Source organism: Sitodiplosis mosellana, unplaced genomic scaffold (genome assembly GCF_009176505.1).
Source record: "Sitodiplosis mosellana isolate CC-2019 unplaced genomic scaffold, AAFC_SMos_1.0 Smas_scaffold_1, whole genome shotgun sequence".
NCBI classification, from domain to species: domain Eukaryota; kingdom Metazoa; phylum Arthropoda; class Insecta; order Diptera; family Cecidomyiidae; genus Sitodiplosis; species Sitodiplosis mosellana.
The window spans coordinates 7,216,046-7,239,624 of NW_022595244.1; the positions used below are offsets into that span (position 1 = coordinate 7,216,046).

A 23,579-nucleotide genomic window follows, 5' to 3' on the forward strand; every position below is an offset into this window, starting at 1 on the left:
CTCATGTTTACAAAAAGGAAGTATTGGTCAAGTAGTTATTGCAATAGTAAAAAAATATTCTGAAATTCAATTGTAAGTTGATGTCAGTGATTTACGCGCTTTATATTAGTTACACTGTTCAGTGAATTTCTTCAACAAAGAAAATGTGTCTGCTGAAGCAGGCCTTATATGAAATTTCCAGTTTTTACACGTAAAAGTCTTTCTGATTAAAACAAATGTGTCTCATTTTTAGTTCTGTGTAATGCTTGTATTTATTGCAACCAAAGAATAAATTATTAAACATGAGATAATTATTACTCAGAACAAATGAAAGCAGGTGGTGAATTTTTTCATGGTAAAACTGAGGTATTTGACAGGACATGTAAATAGTTCAAAATTATACCATGCACGTCACTGCTGTGTTGCAAACCGAATGAGAACGGAGTATGGTTTTACACCACACTGACTTCACACCACACTGACTAATTGTTTGTCCTGCTGTACGTTCCTTCATTCCTTCGTTTCATTCGCTTCGTTCGCTTCGTTCGCCTGTTTGCTTAGCAAAACTGGCTTCGCAAATTAAATAAAAGCCAGAGGAGAACAATGAAGCGATATTAATCAAAATGAGAAAATAAGAAGCGGCGACTGTAGGCTTTCACACGAATCAGGAAACCAAAACAATTTCTCATTCACTGATTTGAGATGGGTGATTTCGTTGTGTACTCCATTTAAGATTCGAGCGAATACAATGACGGCCAAAAATAACCGTTATGATAAAAGTAATAAAATATAGATAATATTTACCGCTTTTATCTTGCGCTCACAATCTTCGGAAATATCATCGTTTTCGGCATATCGTCGTTTGGGCAAAATACCCAAAGTACACACTCAATATAGTTAAGCTTATTGTCGAAAATGCCGAAGCGTTTGGGCCATTTATCCAATTCCACTGTTCTCTGTTTACTTTGCAATTTATTGGAGATATATTATTTTTTCATCTTATTATACACACGGCTGTGATGATCTGTGCATTTGGAAACAAGGTACGAAATGTTATTGTTTGCTGTTCGCCAGGTGAATTGAACTGAATAGATTCTTTTTTTTTCTCTTTATTTGATCCACATTTTATCAACTTGAAGGCTTTTGAATGTGCAAAAAACCTATTAATTACTTATTTACATTGTACCGTCCATTTTTCACTAAACCTCTAACGTTCAAACCAAATCCCCCACAAGAAGACCCAATAATAACTTATCAATACATTTTCAGAACCATTCAAACGGAATGTTTCATACGTAGACCATAGCTAACCCAGTTATCATCATGTCTCGTGGTTTGAGTCCAAGTGTTTATATTGCGCAGAGAAGGAAAAAACACGTTGATTTGAGTTAATGGCTGAACAAGTGCTTCGAAGGTTGTGTGTGTGTGTGCGTTGATGTGACGAAGGGAAAAACAAACCAATAAATTGTTTGCAAGCTTTGTTTATTCTCTCTGTTTTTGCTCAATATATCATTTAAGAAATAACTGAAGTGCAAACAGGCCTATATTGTGCTTGCCATCGTATTATTCTTTTTTTTTCTTTACTGCCTATTTCATATCATATAAACACAGAGGGACAAAAACGACGAGCTTGCTCAACGAGGAGCAAGAGGTAAAGACAGAAAAAATATGGTCTAAAAAAGCGCAAAATTCGCGCGAAATAAATATACAAGGAATGAAGGAAACCACAGGGGTTCGGTGTATGTGTGATTTAAGTGTGCTTCACCAAGATGTTGATATTGGTGGCGTAGGAAATGGGCAAGCATTGAAATCGAAACCTCATTGTTACTTAATCCCATTTGGCGAAACGACTCCAGAGTCAGCAGCAACAAGCTTGCATGCAATTGTTACAAACAAGTGAGAAACGAACGAAATACGTTCACAAATACCAGCAGCCAAATCATTATTATCATCAGCATCAGCCAATTTCATCTGTTCCCTCCTGTCATTACCATGCTCATTTGCCCCCACACTTTTTCGCTCTCTATCTCCCTCATTCGCTCCATCGATTGGCTCTATCAATGAAAGCGAGAGATATCGTCGAGCGAGTGTGTACACTGTACAAAGCAGCCATTTAACTTCAAATTTTGTTGTTGTTCCTTCTCGTGTATTAAACACCTAAATTTTATGGGCTATTAAACGTGCGCTGGCATCGTAGATACACACAATATATAAATATAGATGGTGATCTTTCTTCGTATCATGTTTTATAATGTCAATGTCGAATACATTTCGCATTTTATGCGTTGTGCTCATCCGAAATGGTTGTTGGAGCAGCCGAGAAAAAAATTGGAATGGAAGATCGTTCTTTTGTCATACACCCTGGCCAATTTCAATTCGGGAAAAACAAAGAACACAACACATAACACATTTTCGATCTTGATAAATAGATATTGAGATACTAAACATACAATAAACACAAAATACAAACATACATACATATACCGCACATTTCGGAAACTCTCGAATTGAATGGAAACAACCACACAAATCGATGGGAAAAACGGTTGAAATGAACCGAAGAACCATAGAGAGTCAAAGTGTAAAGCGATCGTGGTGTAGAGAGAGAGAGAGAGAGAGAGAGAGAGAGAATGAGGTAGAGAAAGTTGAAGTGCGGTGTGTAGCATTCACACGAACCAATGTGAGCCACCGATACAAGTTTTGGCCGAGCTTAGTTCGAGAAGAAAATGCGAAAAGCGGATATACTCCTATTGTATTCGCGGTTTTCGGTTCGTATTTGTGTTTCAAGTGCCGAAAGGCGTGCTGCACGCTACAGTTTTCGATCCCAAGTTAATATCAGCTGTCGTCGTTTTTATTTTGTAATAAGAGACCAAAGAGGCAACGCAGAATGGTAAAAGTGAGCGAACGAGCGCGTCGACTCGAAATGAAATTCTAGCAAATGAAATAGTATGTGTGCAATGTGATATAACCAAAAATACATTATTTTGTACATGTCACATTTCGCAATAGATTGAATGTTTAAGTGCGATTATTTTGCTCCCCATTTCCTCTCTCTTTTCTCATATACATGATTTGGTTCGTGCTGTCATGCATGTGAATGGATTTTGTTGTGTGTGTATATTAGACACGACATACTGGGTGTGTCTGTGTACGGATGATATCTACGCTGTACTATTGTTTGCATTTTTTATTCCATTTCCACTTGCCACGTATCTCAAACTCACTTCATTTGCAGTTCGTTCATTCCTTTAGTCTTCCTTTTTGCCGTCCAATTTTTTCTGCTCTCTATTTTTCTTTCTATTCCTCTCATTCACTCACTCACTCACTCTCTCGCTTCTCCCCAATTCAGTCTTGATTCACCAAATCAAATGAACACGTGACACCCAACACACACACACACACAAAGATACACAATCGTATTTTTGCGTTCATATTTTTTCATTTCATTCGTTCTCGTCCATTTATTTTGCTTTTCCCATTTTGTTCCGTTTTTATTATCCTTAACCGTTTTCTTCTTATTCTTTTATTTCAATCGTAAGCTTTCCATTTCTTCGTTATTATATGTTCGTGGTCTGTGTATATATCCACAGTACATTGAATCGATGTGTTTCTTGTTATTTTGCTACGTATGATGTGTTGCGTGTGTCAAGTGTTGAGATCGTTGCCATTTGGATTTTGGTTTTGGATAGAATGTTCTTTTGGTTCATTCAATTTGATTCAATGTGAATCGACCATGAAGACCACTAACCGATGAATAGAAAAAAACGCCTCATATACAGACAATTGTGTGTATGTTTTTTCGAAATATCATTAAAACTTTTAATGGATGAAATTGAATGTAATCATTCATTTTTGTCATGAAAATATCTCATGTCTTTGAAATTCTACTAATTTTCCTTTTGATCCAATTTCAATGTGCAACAAATAACAGAAGAATAACAAGAAAAGGAAAACATTTTATTGACAACCACTCTCACTCGGCAAAATGCTTGAAATGAGACACCAATCTGAATTATTCGTGAAATTGACAGAAACAACACAACACCAGAAAGCATGTAGGCAAGCGAAAAAAAAGAGGAAGCAAAATAAGTCTTCAAGAAGTTGGTATCCTCTTGCCATTTATAAGATTGGAAATTGTAGAATCAAGTTCTATGGAATCGTACAAGTTTATATTTTATTTTCTACTTAAGGAAGTGAACATAAGCTCTTTTTTACTAAATAAAGTCAACGCTTTTTGAGTGCACACATTTATAAAAGGAAAGTTTTTGATTGGCAAAGAAATGAAACACTTCGAACTGTGTGACAGTCGACTGTGACTATACAATTTAATATTGAATTTTTGTGTTTGAATGGGGCAGAAGTGTCACCCCAAAAACTTGCTTCAACTTTTCCATGCTTGTTTTTCTTTTACAATATTTTTTTTTCATTCATTCGTTGTACAAATAAAGTGACAGAAGCTGAAACTATTTAAGTGACCGCGCCATCATGTTGATGATGATGATGATGGTGATGATGACGATGATGGTGGTGGTGCACATACAATCAATATTCCGTTCCTATGCTTTCCGGATGACTCCTTGCATATTATTGGGATGCGAAAAAGCAAGAGCGGAAATGTTATTGGAAAATCTATAGCTTTACAAACTGCTTCTGAATCGCACCACGATTGTGGGATTTGTTGTCGTTGTGTTTGTGAGCTTGTTCCAAACAAATCCAAAAACGATTAATTACAACGTTGAAGCTCTTCGAATCTCCAGATACTCGGAAGATATTGGTCTCTGGGCTATTGTTCTGTTGGTAAGTTTCATATTGACAGCGATATTCGCAAATCAGTGTGTTTCGGTCAATCGAACGAGATGTATTAGATCGGATTTGATTTGATTCGAGCGAGAGTGAGAGGGAGAATGGGGTGGTCTTGCATGAATAAATGATCGACGCATGTTTTATATATGAATACATCATCACCATTCCCATGAAAATCAAACCGATTTGTATGGATTCGCCGTGATTGTCGGATGATATGTTTGTGATGTCCGAAAAATAGACGGGTTGATTATTGCCACGTAATATATGTATGCATGTGCGATTGATTTGCCTTCACTCGATGCTTTTTCGATGACTTTTACGATGCCGATGTTCGTGTGTGTATATCCATCTTGAGCTCTGTAAAATATATGTATTTTTTTTATGAAATCACGTCGCAAACATTCTACAACCATACACTTATTTGCTTTACGCTTTTACCATTTTCGCAACGCAACGGTTGGTCGACCATCAAATTCGTCGACATTTAATCAATGTTTGCTCATCGAAATATTTGTACTTTGGGCAAAAGTTTGCTTTCCTCTTTCGTCTTCTTTGATATTTCGCAACTCGAGAGATAGGCAGCCAGCGAGAAAATGAGACTGACATCGAGAGAAAAATTCTGCTTTAACTTTACTTCATGTGGTGCTGTCGAATTGCTGTATGCTACTGTGTTCGACGTATTCATGATCGTATTTCAACACCGTTGATGTCATTTCCGAAATATTGATATTCAAGTGACGCTGTTGCCTTCGCTGTTGCCTTCGCTTCGACTCCCAAATTGGCACGAGAAGTATGAGCCGTAGATTTGTCAAATTAACGGCATCAGAAAACTTGTGATTTTCCATAGTTTCGCTTTTTTTTCTTAATTCAATCAATTTTTACCTATAACCTACATAAACTGCTTCATTAATGACGAAAAAGTAGCTTGCTCAAAAATTAATGGCCTTCCTGAAATTAGGTAAATGTTCAATGAATATCAAATGTCCAAATTTGTGTGTGTGTGTGTGTGTGTGTGTACCCATCCACTTGAAACTTCATTATCGATTCCGAATTTCTTTCTTTTTTCTCTCCCTTGTTTGTTGGTATATAATCAATTTGGCCTATCAATTTATAACTATGTAAAATTTACAAGTTGTACGCACTCGACAAGGCCACACAATCGAAGCGGAGAACACGGAACACACAATGAACCTATTCAATTTCTTGTTCAACCTTTTCATTCGTTTTGGGTGATCGGTCTTTTGTTTGGCACATAACTTTTGGAATCTTTCGTTCAGGAACAAACACGAGAGAAAAAAACGCATCCACACACACATACGGTATGTAGATTATTCCCTTGAACGATGGGACAAAGGGAATGATGTGAGCGACGGAAAAAAATCCAGAAAACTTCGTTGAACACTGCGTTATTGGATGTCTTTGTCGTCGTCATAACACAGTATGCGTTAACTTATAGTAAGTTATGCCATTGTACACTTGCCCTCTTGCTGCACCAGATTACCACCGTCTGGTGATATTGTTTTGCAATAAAACTTTTCCAAAGCAATCTTTCTTTTCATTCTTTTCATTCTCTTAAGCAGGATATATACATATATGTGTGGATATATAATTTTGCTAGTTTTTCATTTTCATTGCTTGTCGTCGACTTTGATTCTCTTTTTCTCGCCTCCCTTGCAGTTTGTCATGTGCATGACACGCTACATGCTTCAGCTCTTCGTCGAAGAAGAAGAAGAAGAAGAACAGCTTACACCAATGCACCTCATACACAATCAGTGCCACACCGATCGAGGCGAAATATTGTCCCGAATGAGTTTATCAAAATTGTGAAATCAAAGAGAATAAATGTTGGAAAAAAGTTTATCAATGCTCTCTGATGTACATACGTATACATTATGCTTTGTTAGAACTTTTGAATTGTAAAGTTTTCAAGCAGCTCAATGTTGCTCGCAGCATCACACAAAAGCCTTCGCTCTTTCTCTCTTTCCAGATGAATAGAAGGAACTTGAGCTTCGTGTTGGCGTGAGAATGAAAGAGAAAGCGTGACGGAGAGAGAGAAATATGGAGAAAAAGAACTAGAATGAACTATTTATTTTTCCACTTGCAAGTTAATTTACAAGACCGAGCGCAGCACTTGAGCCTGTGGAAAAATAGAAGCGAAGAAATTCTAAGGAAATGAAGCGTAAACGGAACTTAATGTGACATAATCTGCGTTCTTCTCTTCTGCACCATAGACAATGTTTTAATACCAGCATTTAACGGGCATTCGCGTGTTGATCTTTCATTTTAGCGAAGCTAAATAAATGCATTGATTTGTGCTTCAGTTGTATATCCCACCGAAAAAAAAGTGACGCGTGTAAACTTGTGCTAACGATTTGTATGTATGTTTAAACCGATGGCTACACAGATAAAATATGACCCTTTTGGCCTCCGAATCGAAATCATTTGAATCGAAAAACGAACAGACACATAAAACTTGGCTGAACGAGCTCCTTTTATGCATACAAAATTGTGAAATTTATTTTTTATTGACTTGATTTGCATTTTACAATTTAATCCAGGTTATCATACGTTTGACTGGTATAAAAGCAGTATTCGATCGACAAATCTCAGATATAAATATGTATACTTGAAACACCGTTGAGATCTCTCGTTACTGTGCCCATGGGAAGTGTAACTGACTGAACGTTTCATTTATTGCACGAATGATGGTGAAATGTTGCTTAGGCCCTGTGATTTCCCACACCCTCCACACTCGCGCTCCTACTCCAATTTCATTCTCGTTTGAAATGTCGTTTACGTGGTGCATGAAAAAAACCGAATCGCAAACGCAAATTTAAAGTGGAATAATTTAGCTGGAAGAAATGTGGAAAATAAAAGAACCAAAGAAAAATGGTGAATAACAAGACAAATAGCTTTGGAACGCATAGTTTTAGCGTAATGACGGCACCGAATTGGATGCAGAGGAAGAGAAAAAAAGAAGAAAAAAAAACGTATATAAAATGAAAATCTCCGCATAGAATAGAAAAAGCATCAAATGCTATCACGAACGAGCGCTTACACAAACGGATGTATAGAGAAAAAGAGAGAGAAATGACACAACACCGAGCAGCAGACATGACAAAGAGAGTTAGAGTGTATGGAAGAGCGTACATATTTTCTCTACATCGTGAACGCGATTTGATTCATATGATAATTTATATAGAGTTGGAACATGGTCGATGGCACCGAGACTCAAAATGTATGGAGTTGTTGAAAACGATGATAATAATGACAGTGATATACTTTCGGTGCGTGCATCTGAATATATGAGGCGAAAAGAAAACACAACAACCTGAAACAAGGCATGTCGCTTTCAAGCATCCATCCGTGGGATTTCGTATCCCATTCACTGTGTGCTTTCGCTCATATTTCGTCGTCATGACGGATCTTTGCTCTCCACCAAGAGAAAATATAGACGCGGCAAAGGAAGAAGCAACGATACACAACATCACACACAAAAAAAACAAGATCCATGAACAGAACTGTTCGAAATGAGCGCGATTATGTGATGTTTTCTCAACTCCATGCAAATTTATTATATGTAGTATTTTGCACACTTTTCGCTTGTTCCTCTTTTCATTATCATTTTTTATTACGCTCTGTCTCCCACGCTTTGCGCTCGTTTGTCACATATTACTAGTTGTACCCCGTTTTATTTTGCCCCGTTTTCATAAACTTCATTACGCGCGTGATTTTATGCGAAAAGCTTTCAACTGCCATATATTCTATGCACGAATAGTAATCTATGTAATTCTTGACGTGCGAGTCACATCAACCGTCCGAACACGAAAAAGGAAAACAATGAAGCAAAAAAATTACAAGAAAAAATGTCAAGAAAACGTTCGCTTACAACAACAAAAATCTATTATGATTATAAATTTGAATAAATTTTAGTTGAATAGGACGAGTTGAATAATTCATTCGCCGACAGAACACGAAACTATACTTAAGCAATGTATAAACAAGCGTAACGCTGATTTTGTAAAGCCCGCGTCAAAAATTAATGTCAAAATTAAAACGAAGACATTTCACATCGATATTTGATACAAGCGTATGAAAAATTGAGCATTTAGATAAAGAATTGAATAATTTGTAGCAAAAAAAGAGAAGTCTATTCGCCTAATGAAGTGAAAATTGTTGCTAATAAGTAGCACCAAACACGTGATGCAAAAGTGTATTTTTTTTGTATTTGAAACGTTAAGAGAGTGAGTCTCTTACTCAGTAATTCCAGAAATTCATCAATCTTGAACGCTTTGCATGACGCAAATGAACATGACTGTGGGCCGATAAATATGCTGAAGCGCCGAAAATAGAGTGAAGGAGAAAGCAAGTGAGAAGAGAGATGGGGAAAGGGAGAAAAATCGACGAAAATTAAGAAGATGGAATATGGCCATGGTACATCGGACGTAAATAGATTGATTTTTTTCACTCTAATGTGCGGAACTTTCGGCGGGCATTGATTCGGATCGATTGGATTCGGTAATGGATGCGTTGTCGTTGAACGTACATTAAGCAGTATGTCAATAAAATCACATTTAGTGCTTTTCACTGGTGTTCACGCTTGGTACTGCGTTAGTTGTTTGTGATGTCGTTAAGTATTCTCTCAAAATGTACGGCAGTTACTTTTACAGACCGGGCCAGGCCAAGTCTACGTCGATCTCGAAATGAGAATCATCTCTTGTGAATATTTTTCTCGTTGCGTCTTGTATCTGCTTACATTTTTTTTCTCTCTCCCATTCGGCATTTTTATTCTGCCTACCAAGGAATTCGATGTATACGTGGGGCGAAGAGATTCTCCAACTTTGTAAAGCCATAAATACTTGAGAGAAGACAAACAAGACGCACACGCATTTCTAAGCACTGAGTCCAATCTAGCAACCAGATTTAAATGTCAATACGACAATATAATCGGATCATTATAGGGATTACGTCATCGAAATTGATGGGTTTTGTTTTCCAAATTTATCGATATGGTTATTATTATTTCGTACCAGTCTAGTATCCCCCAATTTGTTCGTTTTTTGCTCTTTCACCTCCACATTTTTCTCCCAGTACTCTTTTCTGTCATACTGTACTGTTGATGTTGTTGTTTTTTTTCCTTCTCTATCCTCAAACGAAGCGTTTGTTAAGTTCTCGTTGTTTTTTTTTTATTGTATTTCATTATTACGATTATATTTCAGTCGAGCGATAGCAACATTGTTATGGGATGCATATATTTTGCTCGTACAATGATGTTGATTCGCATAATAAACGATACGACTGAGACATGAAAGCAGGGAATTTAATATATATCATGTGTATCAAATAAGGGGCAATTCCACCAACATACACACACACAGCGTGCGTACGTACGTAAATGCTGTGGGACGACAAAAAAAATTGATGATTTTATGTGATTTCATCTCAAGTTCATAAACTGAAGACGTTGAGAGAGAGATGGATGGTGGATCTTGATGCGGGCAATCTTGCGCAAGAGTTGCTTCTTTGACAAAATGCTGATTGTTTCCTGGATTTTGTTGGCAATTGCCATTTCTAGTTCCATTCATTTCATTTCATTCAATTTTTTGAATGCGTATTTTTGGTTGTTGTTGCTGTTTCTTTCCTGTTTTTCGTGCAATTGTTATATGCATGGCCTGCGACTCGCAAACCACATATTTTATTCAAGTTTAATTTTACACAAGGGATGATGGTGTTTGGCAACAAGATATGGCAAAAATCAGAAACAAAACAGCCTTTTTCCACTGCAAAAGAGATACCATTACAACCGACGCAGTTCAGGAAAATACCAACAACAATGAATTTGAAGTGAAGAATAAATTTATGAACAAAATTTGCAATATCACGCTTGCAAAATAGACGGCCGGGAAAATGGAATTTATTAAACTAACTAAAAGTTTTGTTAGCATTTTTATTGCAGTAAATTCAGCGCTACGAGCGAGCGAAATTCTCTTTTTACACTCACGTGTGTGCCCGCACAGTTTCCAATTTCGCTGGCTGTATTTTATATATTGTTTGGCATATCATACACCATTCCCGTTGTTTATGTGTATGTGTGTGTGGATATCGACAAATTTGATTCAAAAACGTTTTCCCAAGTGAGGCCCAAATAACTCGCCGCATCATAATAAACACATTATTCTGTTTTATAAAGCCCTACTGGGTCGGTACATCCTTTTCATATTTTAAATATTTCGGACCATTCTTCATTGGAATCCAGATGCTTGCTAGTGCCATTTTGATGCAATTCCCTTTTTTGGTGTGTCACATCTATTTGGCTATCATCTAAATGCAAAAACGATATGTATTTGCCACGTACGTACATGGATGGGAAAATAGATTTTTGGTATTTTGGGCTTATTTGCAATGCAAAAACATTCTATTTAGTACAGCGAAGCCATTGGCTGTGTGCAGAATAGTTTCATGTTTTAAATTGTAAATAGACTAGCTCAGTGTCTAAAATTAACCATGGTGAATGTGTATTCAAATGGTGACAGCTTCAAAATACCATACCAGAAGAAAAAAAAAGTAGCAGCTGCTCGAAGAAAATTTCCGAACTGATATAATTAAATGTTGTTTGCTGTTCCATGGATGGTATTCACAATAGTGCCCATTCATTACTCTATTCATCAATTTCGCTTGGAATTCTTGTTGCACACACAGAACACATAAAAACCGTGCTTTTCTACTAAGTGCACACCATTTTTTTTCCCTCCAAGCTTCTCCATCATTCCCGTTCGGTTGTGCTCATTTCTAATTGTATTTGGATGAGTACATTTTTTCTCTTCGTTTATTGTCGTTTGGCTTTGTTTGTCGCCCCTCGAAATTGTTCAAATGTGCAAGAATTGTCAAAGCGAAATCTTTTATTGTTACTGTTCCCGTTCGGCGAGGCGACAGAGGCAATCGTTTTTTGCACTTGTTTCTCTGTTTTTATGCCTTTGTGCCAAAATGATCTTTAAATTCCTTATTGTTTCCTTTGATAGTCGACCAAAATCGTCATGCTGACGGCGGTGGTGATGATGACAGTACGACAACAGCACGTTTATCCATTGAAATTGAATACGAATTGTGATGACGACGACGACGGCGACAGCTACGATGATGAAGTTGACAAAAACAATGAGAGTACTTGTTGAAAATTTTAATGCATTTTACATGAAGTGGTGTAATATTCTGTTTGTATTCAGGCGACAGCCTAATTTACACACATACACACCAAACTTTGCTAATTCAAAATTTTAATTGAATTAATTGGAAATTCTTTAGCGCTTGAGTTAGAACTTAATTCGAAGTTACAATTCAGTTCCAGTTGCTTGGTTAAGCTTCTGTATTTTATATTCAAACGATGGCAGTGGCGACGGCAAACACTTCATTCGGCGTGCCTCCATGTAACCACTAGGCCAAACGGATTGAAACGGCACATATTCTTTTTACATGCAAAAAAATTAGAATGATGTGTTTTTTTCCTGTTTAAACAGTTGATTTGTCAGATCAAGTGACGGCGATGTGATGAAAAAAAAAACGATTCTATCGCGTACTTCATTAAAATTAATGAATGGAAAAATTACGTTGCCATTTCATTGATTCAGACAAAATAAAGTGATTTAACATTTCCCACATACATTTATTCATTGAATCGAAAATAAATAAATTGAATTTCTGACAGGTTAAATGGAGGGATACTCATATTTGTATAAAATGCCACTGTTTATGACTCTTAGTCTGTCATCCAATAAATGTGTGTGTGACACTCTGCAAAATTGTATTCACCGTTCGCGGGGAGGGGGAAAAGACAGAGCGTTTTCCATATGTGTGCTCATGAATTTTCCACAACGTAATAATAACCGATCGCTCGAAATTCATTACCCCACTTATCACACTTTCTCACTTTCATTTCAAATAATCCTGCTCCGCGTTCCACGAACAGCATTACTTAGACTTTATTCCCCGTATGTCAAAATATGAAATAATAAAATGCATGAATATGTATTGAGAATATATTATATATAGCATAACATCAAAATACGTCAATGTGATTATACATTTTTTTTTAAAGCTTTCTCATCCATGAGAGCGCACTTTTCTTTTTCAATGCGACACCGAGCCAATCTAGCTCTCTCTCCCTCCCTCATTCGGTGCCTCAGTGCGTATGCCGCGTGTACATTTTCAAATATTTCTTTTTTTTCTTTTTCTTTCTTCATTTTATTTGTTCGGCTTCAATTTCTCTCGTCTTGACTTGATTCTTACGTGAATTTGGGGCTTGCCATATTGCTGTTTTGTGCCATGTGGGGCAGGCAAGAGCATAGTCTCAGGTTGTGTGTGTGACTTATGCTTTTCGCAATGACTTGTGTTATATTGGAATTCCATTTACGTGTATATCCTTTGAAATATGTACACATTTTAAAATAAAATGAGCGTTCTGTTCGCTCTGGGTATTGTGTCTAGTTTCTGTTATATTCACACATGAATGAAAGCGATGAATAAATGAAAAATGAGTTTGTTATTCAACAGCAACGACAACGAAAACAACAATGACATATAAAAATATGCGAAAAGTAAAATATTTGGCGCGAATGTTGGGTATCATTCATTTGGTAGATGCAATATCCGCATTTTTTCAAAGTCATTAAGTAATGATTGGACATTGAAAATTTACGCAAGAATTCATTTAAAATGTTTCAATATGTCTCTAGTACTCCATCTCTCTCCCCACGCACTCTGTTTGCAATTAATTTTCCTTTGTTAAAAAATGATAAATAATTATTACGAAATAGCTGCCGGCTCTTACTGATATTCGAATTTATTATACGTGATCTGATAATTACATTGGGCAAACACATCAATTATGAAGTGCTGCAGTTTTTTTCGCTACAATTTCTGACCTGGAATTTTTGATGAATAGCCCTTTGTATTGTTTGCATCAAAAATATATCATCATCAATGCGATACAGAGAAAAAAGAAGCAAATAAACGGCTTTCATGCGAAAATCCCTGGCATTTTAAATTTGTGTTTTTTTCTGCACTCCACCACTCGGAATGTTTATTTTTATTTCAACATCAAGTGTGCATGCTTTTGAACCGAATATTGCATAATGAAAAAAATTTAGTTGAAAATGTGAATGGAATTTATTTTTGGACAAAAACCAAATTCTTATCTTCATATTTTTCTCTGACTCTATTTCAGATTGACGATACACACTCAACATCCGATTGGAAACAAGACGAGAAGAAAATTGAAGTGAACGAAACGGAACGAAGAGCATTCAATCGATTATTCAAATCGCTTCAAGTTTTGTTCGCTGTATGCGGAAATCCAACGTAAAATCAAATGTAAATTTCTCAAATGCAACCGGCATTGATAAGTCGTTAAAGCAAATACACTGCATTCGCAATTTCCCGTTGCCGCAAGCTATCCATGGATAGATAGCTTCGAACATAAGAACATAAAATCCAAATATAACTAAATCGCAAAAATCGAATTGAAGCAGACAACAAATACGGAATACGGAGAAAAAAAGGCGAAAGAGGAACAGAGCAACGTTTAAAGAGAAAAGCATACAGACACATCTCGAGGCTGAGCGATCCACTTCAATAAACATAAAATTGTGTTATATTGCATCAAATCGGATGAATATAGCTGGAAGTGAAGCTGAAACAGCAACATCAAACATACCACATAAAAATGCATTCAAATACAGCGAACCGGCAGCGATAAGAGCGATTCCAGAAAAGAGATTGATTGTGCAAACAAAAATGTGTCAGGACGAATGTCAATCACATAAATTACATTAAATTGTGTTGTGGTATCGCGCGACGGAACGCGAAAGTGTGAGTGTGCGCAAGCGAGCGAGCGAGCGAACGAACGAACGTGCGAGCAAAAGTGAGAGAGACTGACACAGCCCGAGAGCGTACTTGACAATATTTTTGTGTTAATGTTTCTGCGTGTGCGATAGCAAGTGCGGAAGAAAGTCGAACTCAATTGAGTTGATTTAATGTGTTTGGTTTTGGATGCTGGTTTCTGCCATTTCTGCATCACATTTTAACAATACCGGATGCAATCGCAATTTATATCCGAGCTGAATGAAAATTTGAAAAACATCGCCTCCCCCGATCTATTATAATAATATCAACAAAACTCACGTACGCGCGCGCTCAACTCCAAACATAATCGCAACGTGCCCACAACGCCACACACAAAATATACACAAAAACAAATCAGTGCAAAGAGGAGAATAACAACGACAGGAAATTCAATTCAATCAAGCAGCATTTCAATAAATTGTACCAATTTCCATTTTTGAACGGAACCGAGAATTTCCGTGAACACCGCCGTCAAACTTTAATTGCAACACAGAAAAGTTTACCATTCCAGTTTAATCCAAGGCAGAACGAACAACGACGAACATCGTGAGACGACTTAAACTTTCTTTTTTTTTCTTCTACACTCATCGTTCTGCATCTCGTACAACAATTAAACTGGTGCAAACTACTCCATCACCATAAAATCGATTTGCTACCACATCAAGTGAACCTACGCAGATTAATAACAAGAAAAAAAATAATTATTAATAAAAGAAAAATTACATACAAAAGTTAACAACATATACCTTACTAAGTAAAACTTAAATTTAAACTTAACGAAAAGAATAAAAAACGTTTGAAACTTTTACTCCACATTACTAATAATAATTAAACATAAAATTTAACAAAAAGTTTATAAGCTAAGAAGATAAACCAACATCATTTGAACGAGATTTTTTTTAAAAACAAAACTAACTAAACCAAAATAATACTTATTTAAATAGACGAATTTGCATTGCATTGATTTAGTAGTGATTAAATCTATTTAAAAGAAGAAAAAAACAAAGTCAACAAAAGATATAACCGAGACAAAGAGGAGAGTTTATTTTTTAGATTTTGTCAAATTTAGACAAGAGAAAGGGAGAGATCGAAAGAGGAAATTTTTTTGAATCGAAACCGATTACACTTAACACAAGCAGCCATTTATAGCATAAATATAGCGAAATCCATATATTTTAGTCAGTGTAAGGAAAACGTTGCGCTTAATCTACTCACACACACACATAAATTGATCAAAGTAATAAATTGAAAATCCAACTATATTCAATCATCATTACAACGTAGTGTTTGTTTATAATATATATTCTACAAATCAAATACCAATTTAAATCAATCTACAATCCGGTTCGATGTGAATGTGTGACAACTATAGTCAAAATCAATCATTGTTTAAATTCAATCAATGAATAAATAAACACAAACAATTATCAAACAGCCAAGCAAATGGAATAAACAGTAGAAAATAATTATCGCTCCGAACACCAATTCAACACACTTTGGAATTGTGGATATCGAATACAAAAGCCCAATATTTGTTCAAATTATTAAATACTTACATTGAAAACAGAACAAAAAGAAAAATATAATATATATACACACATACAGATATATTTATGTTATTTTGTGTCTGTGTTGAAGGAAAAAACACATAAAAAATAATAATTTACAAACGTGCTAACACCAAAGTGAAAAAGGATAGAATATTTATATATTATATCATACATACACATCCACACAATTCGTGAATGGTACATTTAATCTAAATAGTGTGGTAAATGAAATTAACTATTTTTATTAGATAAAAAGCTATTAAATGTTTATTACAAAGTTAGCCTTTAAAACATAAGGTGACGTGGACGAAAGAAAAAGCGTCATTACCGCGGGCAAAGTGCGCCATAAAGCCATTGTGACGGAAATGATTTGAAAATTCAGCATGACGGCAACGCACCAGAGGAATTAATGTTTAACAGTTTTCACATTTGAATTAGTGACTTGATATATAAAGTATTTACACAAGTTAAACACGGTAAATTTACGGTGCAAACGAGCGTAAAAAGTATTTTCTCTCGTCTGACATACATCCATAGTATTTTGTGGAACGGTGTTGAAAAGACAGTGTGAATATCATCTGTGTATGTGTGTTTGTGTGACAAAGAAAAACCGAAACAGCGAGCAAAAGAGTGTGTAAAAGAGCAATATGGCGTTGGCAAATATTTTATTGCATTTCGTCATTTTCCTGCACATTAAATTAGCCGTCATGCAAAAACCGACGACGGGAAATGACAATAATCCGACCGAGTTTAATATTGGCGGTGTGCTGAGTAATAGCGAAAGCGAAGACCACTTTCGTGATACGATTGCGGTGAGTATTATTACTTTATCTAGATAAATTCCCTTCTTCAGCTCTATCTCTGTCCCCATCTCTCTCTCTCTCTCGGTTTTTTCTACATTCCCAATTTACATCATGATTATCAGCAGTGTGTGTGTGTGCACTTTACAGCAAATTTGCATAAATAATTGCCCTGACACGCACTATTCATCAGTACTTTCAGCATTTTTGCGAAACAACTGCTGCAAATCCAATTAAAAGTTTAATTTCAACTGAATGTCAATAGTTAATCGAATTCGCTCGTTGCGCTACATTTTCATATGTTTGCCACACAATTTTGCGATGAGGAGCAATTTAAATGGGCTTGAACATTGAATGGATGAGGAACAGAATGGTGTGGCATGTGGCAGCCGAAAATTAATCAATAAATAACGTTAACAAAGTTGCACGTCATTATGTGCAGCGTCAAACATCACATCACATCACTTCACATCTCACACCCCTTGGCTGCGGAACTGATGAGAAATTCATGTTGGCATTCTTGACTTTAAACGAACGGAATGGTGATTTTCGACAAACACAAGCACATACACACTGAGACAGGGAGAAAGAGAGAGACAGAGAGAGAGATGGAGACCATTTCATACACGATAGCTTTCATCAGCATCCACACGCCTGCATCGATGAAAACTGTTCTTGTTGATTATTAAATTATTTATTGAAAATTTTGTTTCATATTTTATCGGAAAACGATTGAACGGACAATCAACCTCGTCGACAAAACTGTTCTGTGTGCTGTTTCCTAATGCTTCTCATGCTGCTGCTACTACACCGCTTCTGGCTCCTACTTGACATGATGGCCGACAACAGCATCTTAACTTTGATCTAACATATGTGCCGCGGGGATACACTTACTATGACAAAAAGATTCGCATCGACCGAAATCCAATTCGAACGGCACTGAATGTGTGCAAGCAGCTCATCTCGCAGAAGGTACGTCTATATATTTAGTATACATACATTAATTATTATTATTGTAATAATATTCATCCAGCAAACTGAATTCATCTGACAGCGAACATTTATGAAATTAGATTTAATCTTTTTGTTGCTCTCCTGACGCCAATGAAACATTGCAAAGGATATAAGCGGCGGGCAATTTTTCTTTCACTCCTACTGTCTTCCGTGCGCCTCGCCCTGTATCATCATTCATTCGAATATTTTCGTGATGTGTTTCCATCTCAAGAACCATTAATACGTATTAATACCATTTTGTTCATCTTGTAATAGATGAGGCACGCACTCACACTCACACTCGCCCTTAATTAACATGGAAATTTCGTTAGAATATATTTCGAGGAATTTGGGCGCAAACATTATGGGATCGATGTTACTCATCCCGCTATTGCTATCCAGCTACTATGCCTTCAACAATATTAAAATTAATAGTTTTACATTTATCGTTTTAACATATTAAAATGGCTTAGCCCACAATAAGCACTGCTAATAGTTCACAACGCACATGAGAATTTGAATATATTCAGTCTAAACATCTGGCAGTACCGTAAACACACTCATACACACCCTCCGGAAAGAAAAAGATGATGAAGCGAAGAAAAAAGCGCTCGTTTTCTTTTGTACTTGGGAACGAACGAGCGAACGAGTCATATTTTACATAATTTTACATGCTTCGCATATTTTTGCAAGGCATTTCGCTTCCGATGGTATGCTCGAGTGCCTGTCATACTTTTGGTTTTCCGTTCAATCAGCATACCATTGCCTTTTCCATCTTTTCCAATGCCGGAAATGGAATGGCATTTAGCTAAGTGAATGAATAAGTAGCCAGGCACAAAACTGTGTGTTTCTAACTGAATAATGAAATTGTAAACTTTTGGCACCTCATTAAAACTCAATTGCATATCGGCCGAATGTTCATTCGGACATTTGCATATTTTCGCACACAACATATTGCCCTAATCCAACTTGATTCCAATTCTCCGTCTGGTTCTTCTTTCCCTCGCCATCTGTTTTATAGTTTGGTGCAGCAACCGAGTTTTACATCGGATGATGTTTGTTGTGTGTTTACAAAAGCTACAAATCATCCAAAGAGCGACACACAGAGAGGGAGGGAGAGAGAGAGAGAGAGAGAAAGTAAAAAAAAACACTTGGCATATACGTGCAACGTGTGTGGTTTGGTGTGTGTGATGGCATCTAGAAAAATGTTTTATGAATGTGCGCGCTTCCAACTTTGACCGTTGAATCACAACATGAATATTACATCAGGCCCGGTAAATGTGTTACGGGAAACATTATTTACAAGCAAAATGTTTTTCGGTTCGTGTCTATTTGCCTTCTGAATAATTATCACAAGCTCCGGGCCATTTTTCCATATTTCCATGTTTCTTTTTGTTATTTTATTACTTTCAAAATGCCACTATATGGAACTGTCAAAAGTGCCACAGATCATTCCGAAAAGCGGCCGTTGTTTGTCTCATTTGCTCGTTCACTCGCTCGCTCCTTCGTTCGTTTGTTCGTTCTGTCGCCTAACACTTTATCCACTCGAGCTGGCTCGGGAATAGCTGAGCGAGTGACTGTAGAGCGTGGCGCTACTCGCTTTAGTTGCCAGTGCAAAAATTTATTTACAATGTGTACATAAATATTCTATCTCATGTCGCCTCGTTTTCGTTTTCGATACATCACCATCGAACAAAAAATTAAACGAAAATAGAGCGCAACACAATACAACGTATGTTTGTTACTGTGTACCACCGAATGTGTATGTGCTGAAGGCGGTAGTCATGTATGTACTCATTCATTTAATTCAAACAAAATTAATTACCATTTACATCCTCATAGTATTTGTGTGACGTTGTTCAATGCAACCAAACACGTATTGCCTTTTACCACTTCGGGTTTTCATTAGAGCAGCAGCCATCAACACTGAATTGCGTGCGTGGTGCTTTTGATACACATTCAATTTTTGGTTGTTTTTCTTGTTGTTCTTGCGGTTGGCTTTTTTCCATTCATTCTCTCTCTTTCTCTTCGTTTCAAAAATCTACTGAGCGTCACATCTTAATAATTACACTATTATTTTAATGCCTCGGATCGTTTCGGTATTTGAATGTGAGCGCAACAAAACAACTACAACGATATGTATGCTCAACATCTCCGGCAATATTCATCAGCGTTCAATGTTTCCCTAATTTGTATCATCATGAACAACGCTGTGCATCAACAACAAGCCAAGCACGATTTTGTTTACTCATAGATTTATATGCTTACATTTATCGTGGATCTACATTTATCGATTTATTCTGACATTAAGTTAAACATTAATTTGAGTTTGACACTCAGCGGTGAAGTCAATGAGCTTCATAAAATATAACGACGGAAGCGTAACATAAAAATGAAAAATTTCGCCTCTTCAAGCTAGTTTAAGCAATTTTTCGTCGTTTTTGTTCGCCAATCTCCCGGATTGGGGCAATTTTAGATACATCCATACACATTATACACACTTGGGGAGAGGGAGTCTTTGCGCTGTCAGTTGTTTTTATCGCTGTATCGTCATATAAATGATGCTGTGCACAAACAAAGTCGTAAAAATGTATAAGCCAACAGAAAAAAAAATATGACAGGAAAAAAACGGCTAACCCAATCATTTTTGTTTCTATTATATTTTTAGCACTACCTGAAATGTAGAGCTACTAATCTGCTTTTTCTTCTTAATACTTTTTGAGTGATGAAACAAATTATGGTGAATTTGAATTTTATGCTCATATTTTTTATTTAATTTAAAACAGGTGCACTAACAACAAATAAGTGCACAATATCTCCAAGCGCCAATCAAATTTTTATTATCAAATTTTGTTTAAAAATTACATTAATTTTTCGTATAATATTTTCTGAGTCTTGGACAGAATTGAAGTGATTTTAGATTCTAAGCTCATATTATTTATTTAATTTAAACCAAGGGCAGTATATTTCAACAAAGAAATAAAACCAAGGACTTGTCATTCATTTTGCAAATAAATATATTACTTCAAAGTTACTTTGATGAAATACGTTTCATGTAGTGCGCCAAAAAATAGTTTGTTGTAAAACAACAAAATAGATTAAGTAACTAAAAACTCAAGAACGCAAAGCGGAGCGAAGCGAAGCTCTGCGGTCTTGTTTTATATTGCTCTCCATCCGATCCGAAACGTTTTCCTGTTTGTCATCGGTTTGTTTGTTTTTTCTTCTGTCTGAATTTATCATCGAAATTGGTAAATCACTTGGCAAATGATTGGTTCGATCGACTGTTTTTTCGGCCGTTTGTGACGCGGGTTGCTGGATATGCCTTGGATACACACTCAGGTCTATGCCGTGGTCGTTTCACACGAAGAAACGGGTGAACTATCACCAGCCGCTGTTAGTTACACATCAGGATTCTATCAAATACCCGTTATAGGTAGGCATCACTTCTTGTTGTTAAAATGATATCATGTAATTATTAAATTTCACTTTGGCATCTTTCCTGGTAGGCATATCATCTCGTGACGCAGCATTCTCTGATAAGAATATTCATGTATCCTTTCTTCGAACCGTACCGCCGTACTATCATCAGGCCGATGTGTGGCTTGAAATGCTCGACCATTTTGGCTGGAATAAGGTAAAATGATAATAATAATAATAATGATGCCGAACATTGCTTTTATGGTATTCTTCTTTGGTCCTTTCCCAATTTTTTCTGCTTCGCTTTCAATTCATTCCCTACAGCTGTTCCATCCGCTATTGGTATCATCTTTCATTTTTACTCAACCTACCCCACCTATATATCAATCCTGCCTCCCTCACTCTTACTCTCACTCTCTCGGTTCCATCGACTTCTTCTTCTTCTGTTCTTCAAAGAACATTTTGTTTGCTTGCTTCGGTATTGAGTTATTTTTTTCGGTTGTTTTCATTTCTTACGTGTTTGCACTTTGAGTTTTTGAGAATATTTAGATATTTTGGTTGTTCCCATCCTCTTGTTTTTTTATTTCCTTTGATTTTCCATTTATGCCTTTACGCCACATTATTGCCCATGTGCACATCATGGAAAAAACGGAACGTTTACACCGTTTTTTTCTCTCATTATTTCTATTTCATTTCAAGTAAATTGAAACTGACACTGTCCGTTGTAATACTGTTGTTGGATTTTTTCTCCCTCTCTCTCTCTCTCTCTCTCTCTCTCTTTCTCTGTCACTCTAACGTGGCGAATAATTTTTATAGTCCACATTTTCATGTGGAGAATAGGTTTTTGTTTTCAACTCAGTCCTATTCTAATAAATGACTTTTACTTTCAAACATCATCAATACAGTAACGTACCAGTGAAAGTGGCTGTGTGTCGTCGTCGTCGTATCATGCTTTCACCTCGATAGCAAGGAATGAAGCAAAGAAAAGGAAAGAAATGACAGGCGGTGTGCCCCAAAAATGTAATGAATTTGACCTTTTGTTTCTAAATAAATCGAATACTTTCGTAATGGTGCTCCTTTTTTTTTCCTTCCGCATGATACGACGACTGTTGTGGAAATTTTGCTTTGCTATTGTATGCGTTCCTTTCGTTTTGGAATTTTCCCGGTCCACTCTCACTCTCTTTTTTTTCCTCACTTCATCTTCCTCTCCTTCTGGCTGTCGTACATTATCGTTTGCTCAATCAGTAAAATGGTAAAAAATTGTCACATTTCTTTCAGGTCATTATAATACACAGTTCGGATACGGATGGTCGTGCCATTTTGGGTCGGTTTCAGACGACCTCACAGACCTACTATGATGACATTGAAGTGCGTGCAACAGTCGAATCCATTGTTGAATTTGAACCGAAATTGGACAGTTTTACGGAACAATTGATGGAAATGAAAGCGGCTCAATCTCGTGTCTATCTTCTTTATGCGAGGTAAGAGGATTTGCAAGTCTTCGATATTTTCCCTCTGATTCGTCTCTTTGTTGGCTTTTTTACAATCTGTGTGCCATACCGAAATGAAATTTGAATGGAAATATTTTGCACCTTTTTTTTATCGGCTACTGTATGTCTGTGTCCAGTGCCCTGTGTCGTGTGTCGGATGTGTGTTGACATGGATTGAAATGATGGCGATAGTTAGTGACAATTTATTTGGCATAATTTTACAATTTAAGTCTTTTGTCACGAACGATGCATTGGATCACAAATCACTTGAAAATGTGATTTCGGTGTCATTCTTTGCCACACACACACACACACACACACACACACACACAAACACACAGACACATTTGAATACACATGCGATTCGACGATTATTGACCGTAATCTAATGTATTGTATATCTGATCTCATCTCATCTTGTATCACACACAGCAAAGAGGATTCCTACACGATATTCCGTGATGCGGCCGCTTTAAATATGACAGAATCCGGATACGTGTGGATTGTGACCGAGCAAGCGTTAAATGCAAACAACACCCCAGATGGAGTGATTGGGCTTCAACTTGTGCATGCCAAAAGTGAAAAGAATCACATACGGGTCAGTATACACATATAAAAGTATATGCAAATGGAAAACCAGAGATTGG

At 36.6% G+C, this 23,579-nt stretch overlaps 1 protein-coding gene across 2 annotated transcripts in view; it reads left to right on the forward strand.

Annotated features, from left to right (window-relative positions):
• LOC129565274 (glutamate [NMDA] receptor subunit 1) overlaps nt 1-23,579 on the forward strand; it is a 40,592-nt gene that overhangs the window by 8,352 nt on the left and 8,661 nt on the right. For both annotated transcript variants that reach the window (XM_055439957.1, XM_055439968.1), the window contains 6 exons: nt 14,006-17,044; nt 17,882-18,004; nt 21,365-21,458; nt 21,532-21,659; nt 22,721-22,923; nt 23,365-23,530. In XM_055439957.1, the coding sequence (XP_055295932.1) occupies nt 16,880-17,044; nt 17,882-18,004; nt 21,365-21,458; nt 21,532-21,659; nt 22,721-22,923; nt 23,365-23,530 (879 nt within the window). In that variant the 5' untranslated portion in view covers nt 14,006-16,879. The remainder of the gene's footprint in view (nt 1-14,005; nt 17,045-17,881; nt 18,005-21,364; nt 21,459-21,531; nt 21,660-22,720; nt 22,924-23,364; nt 23,531-23,579) is intronic.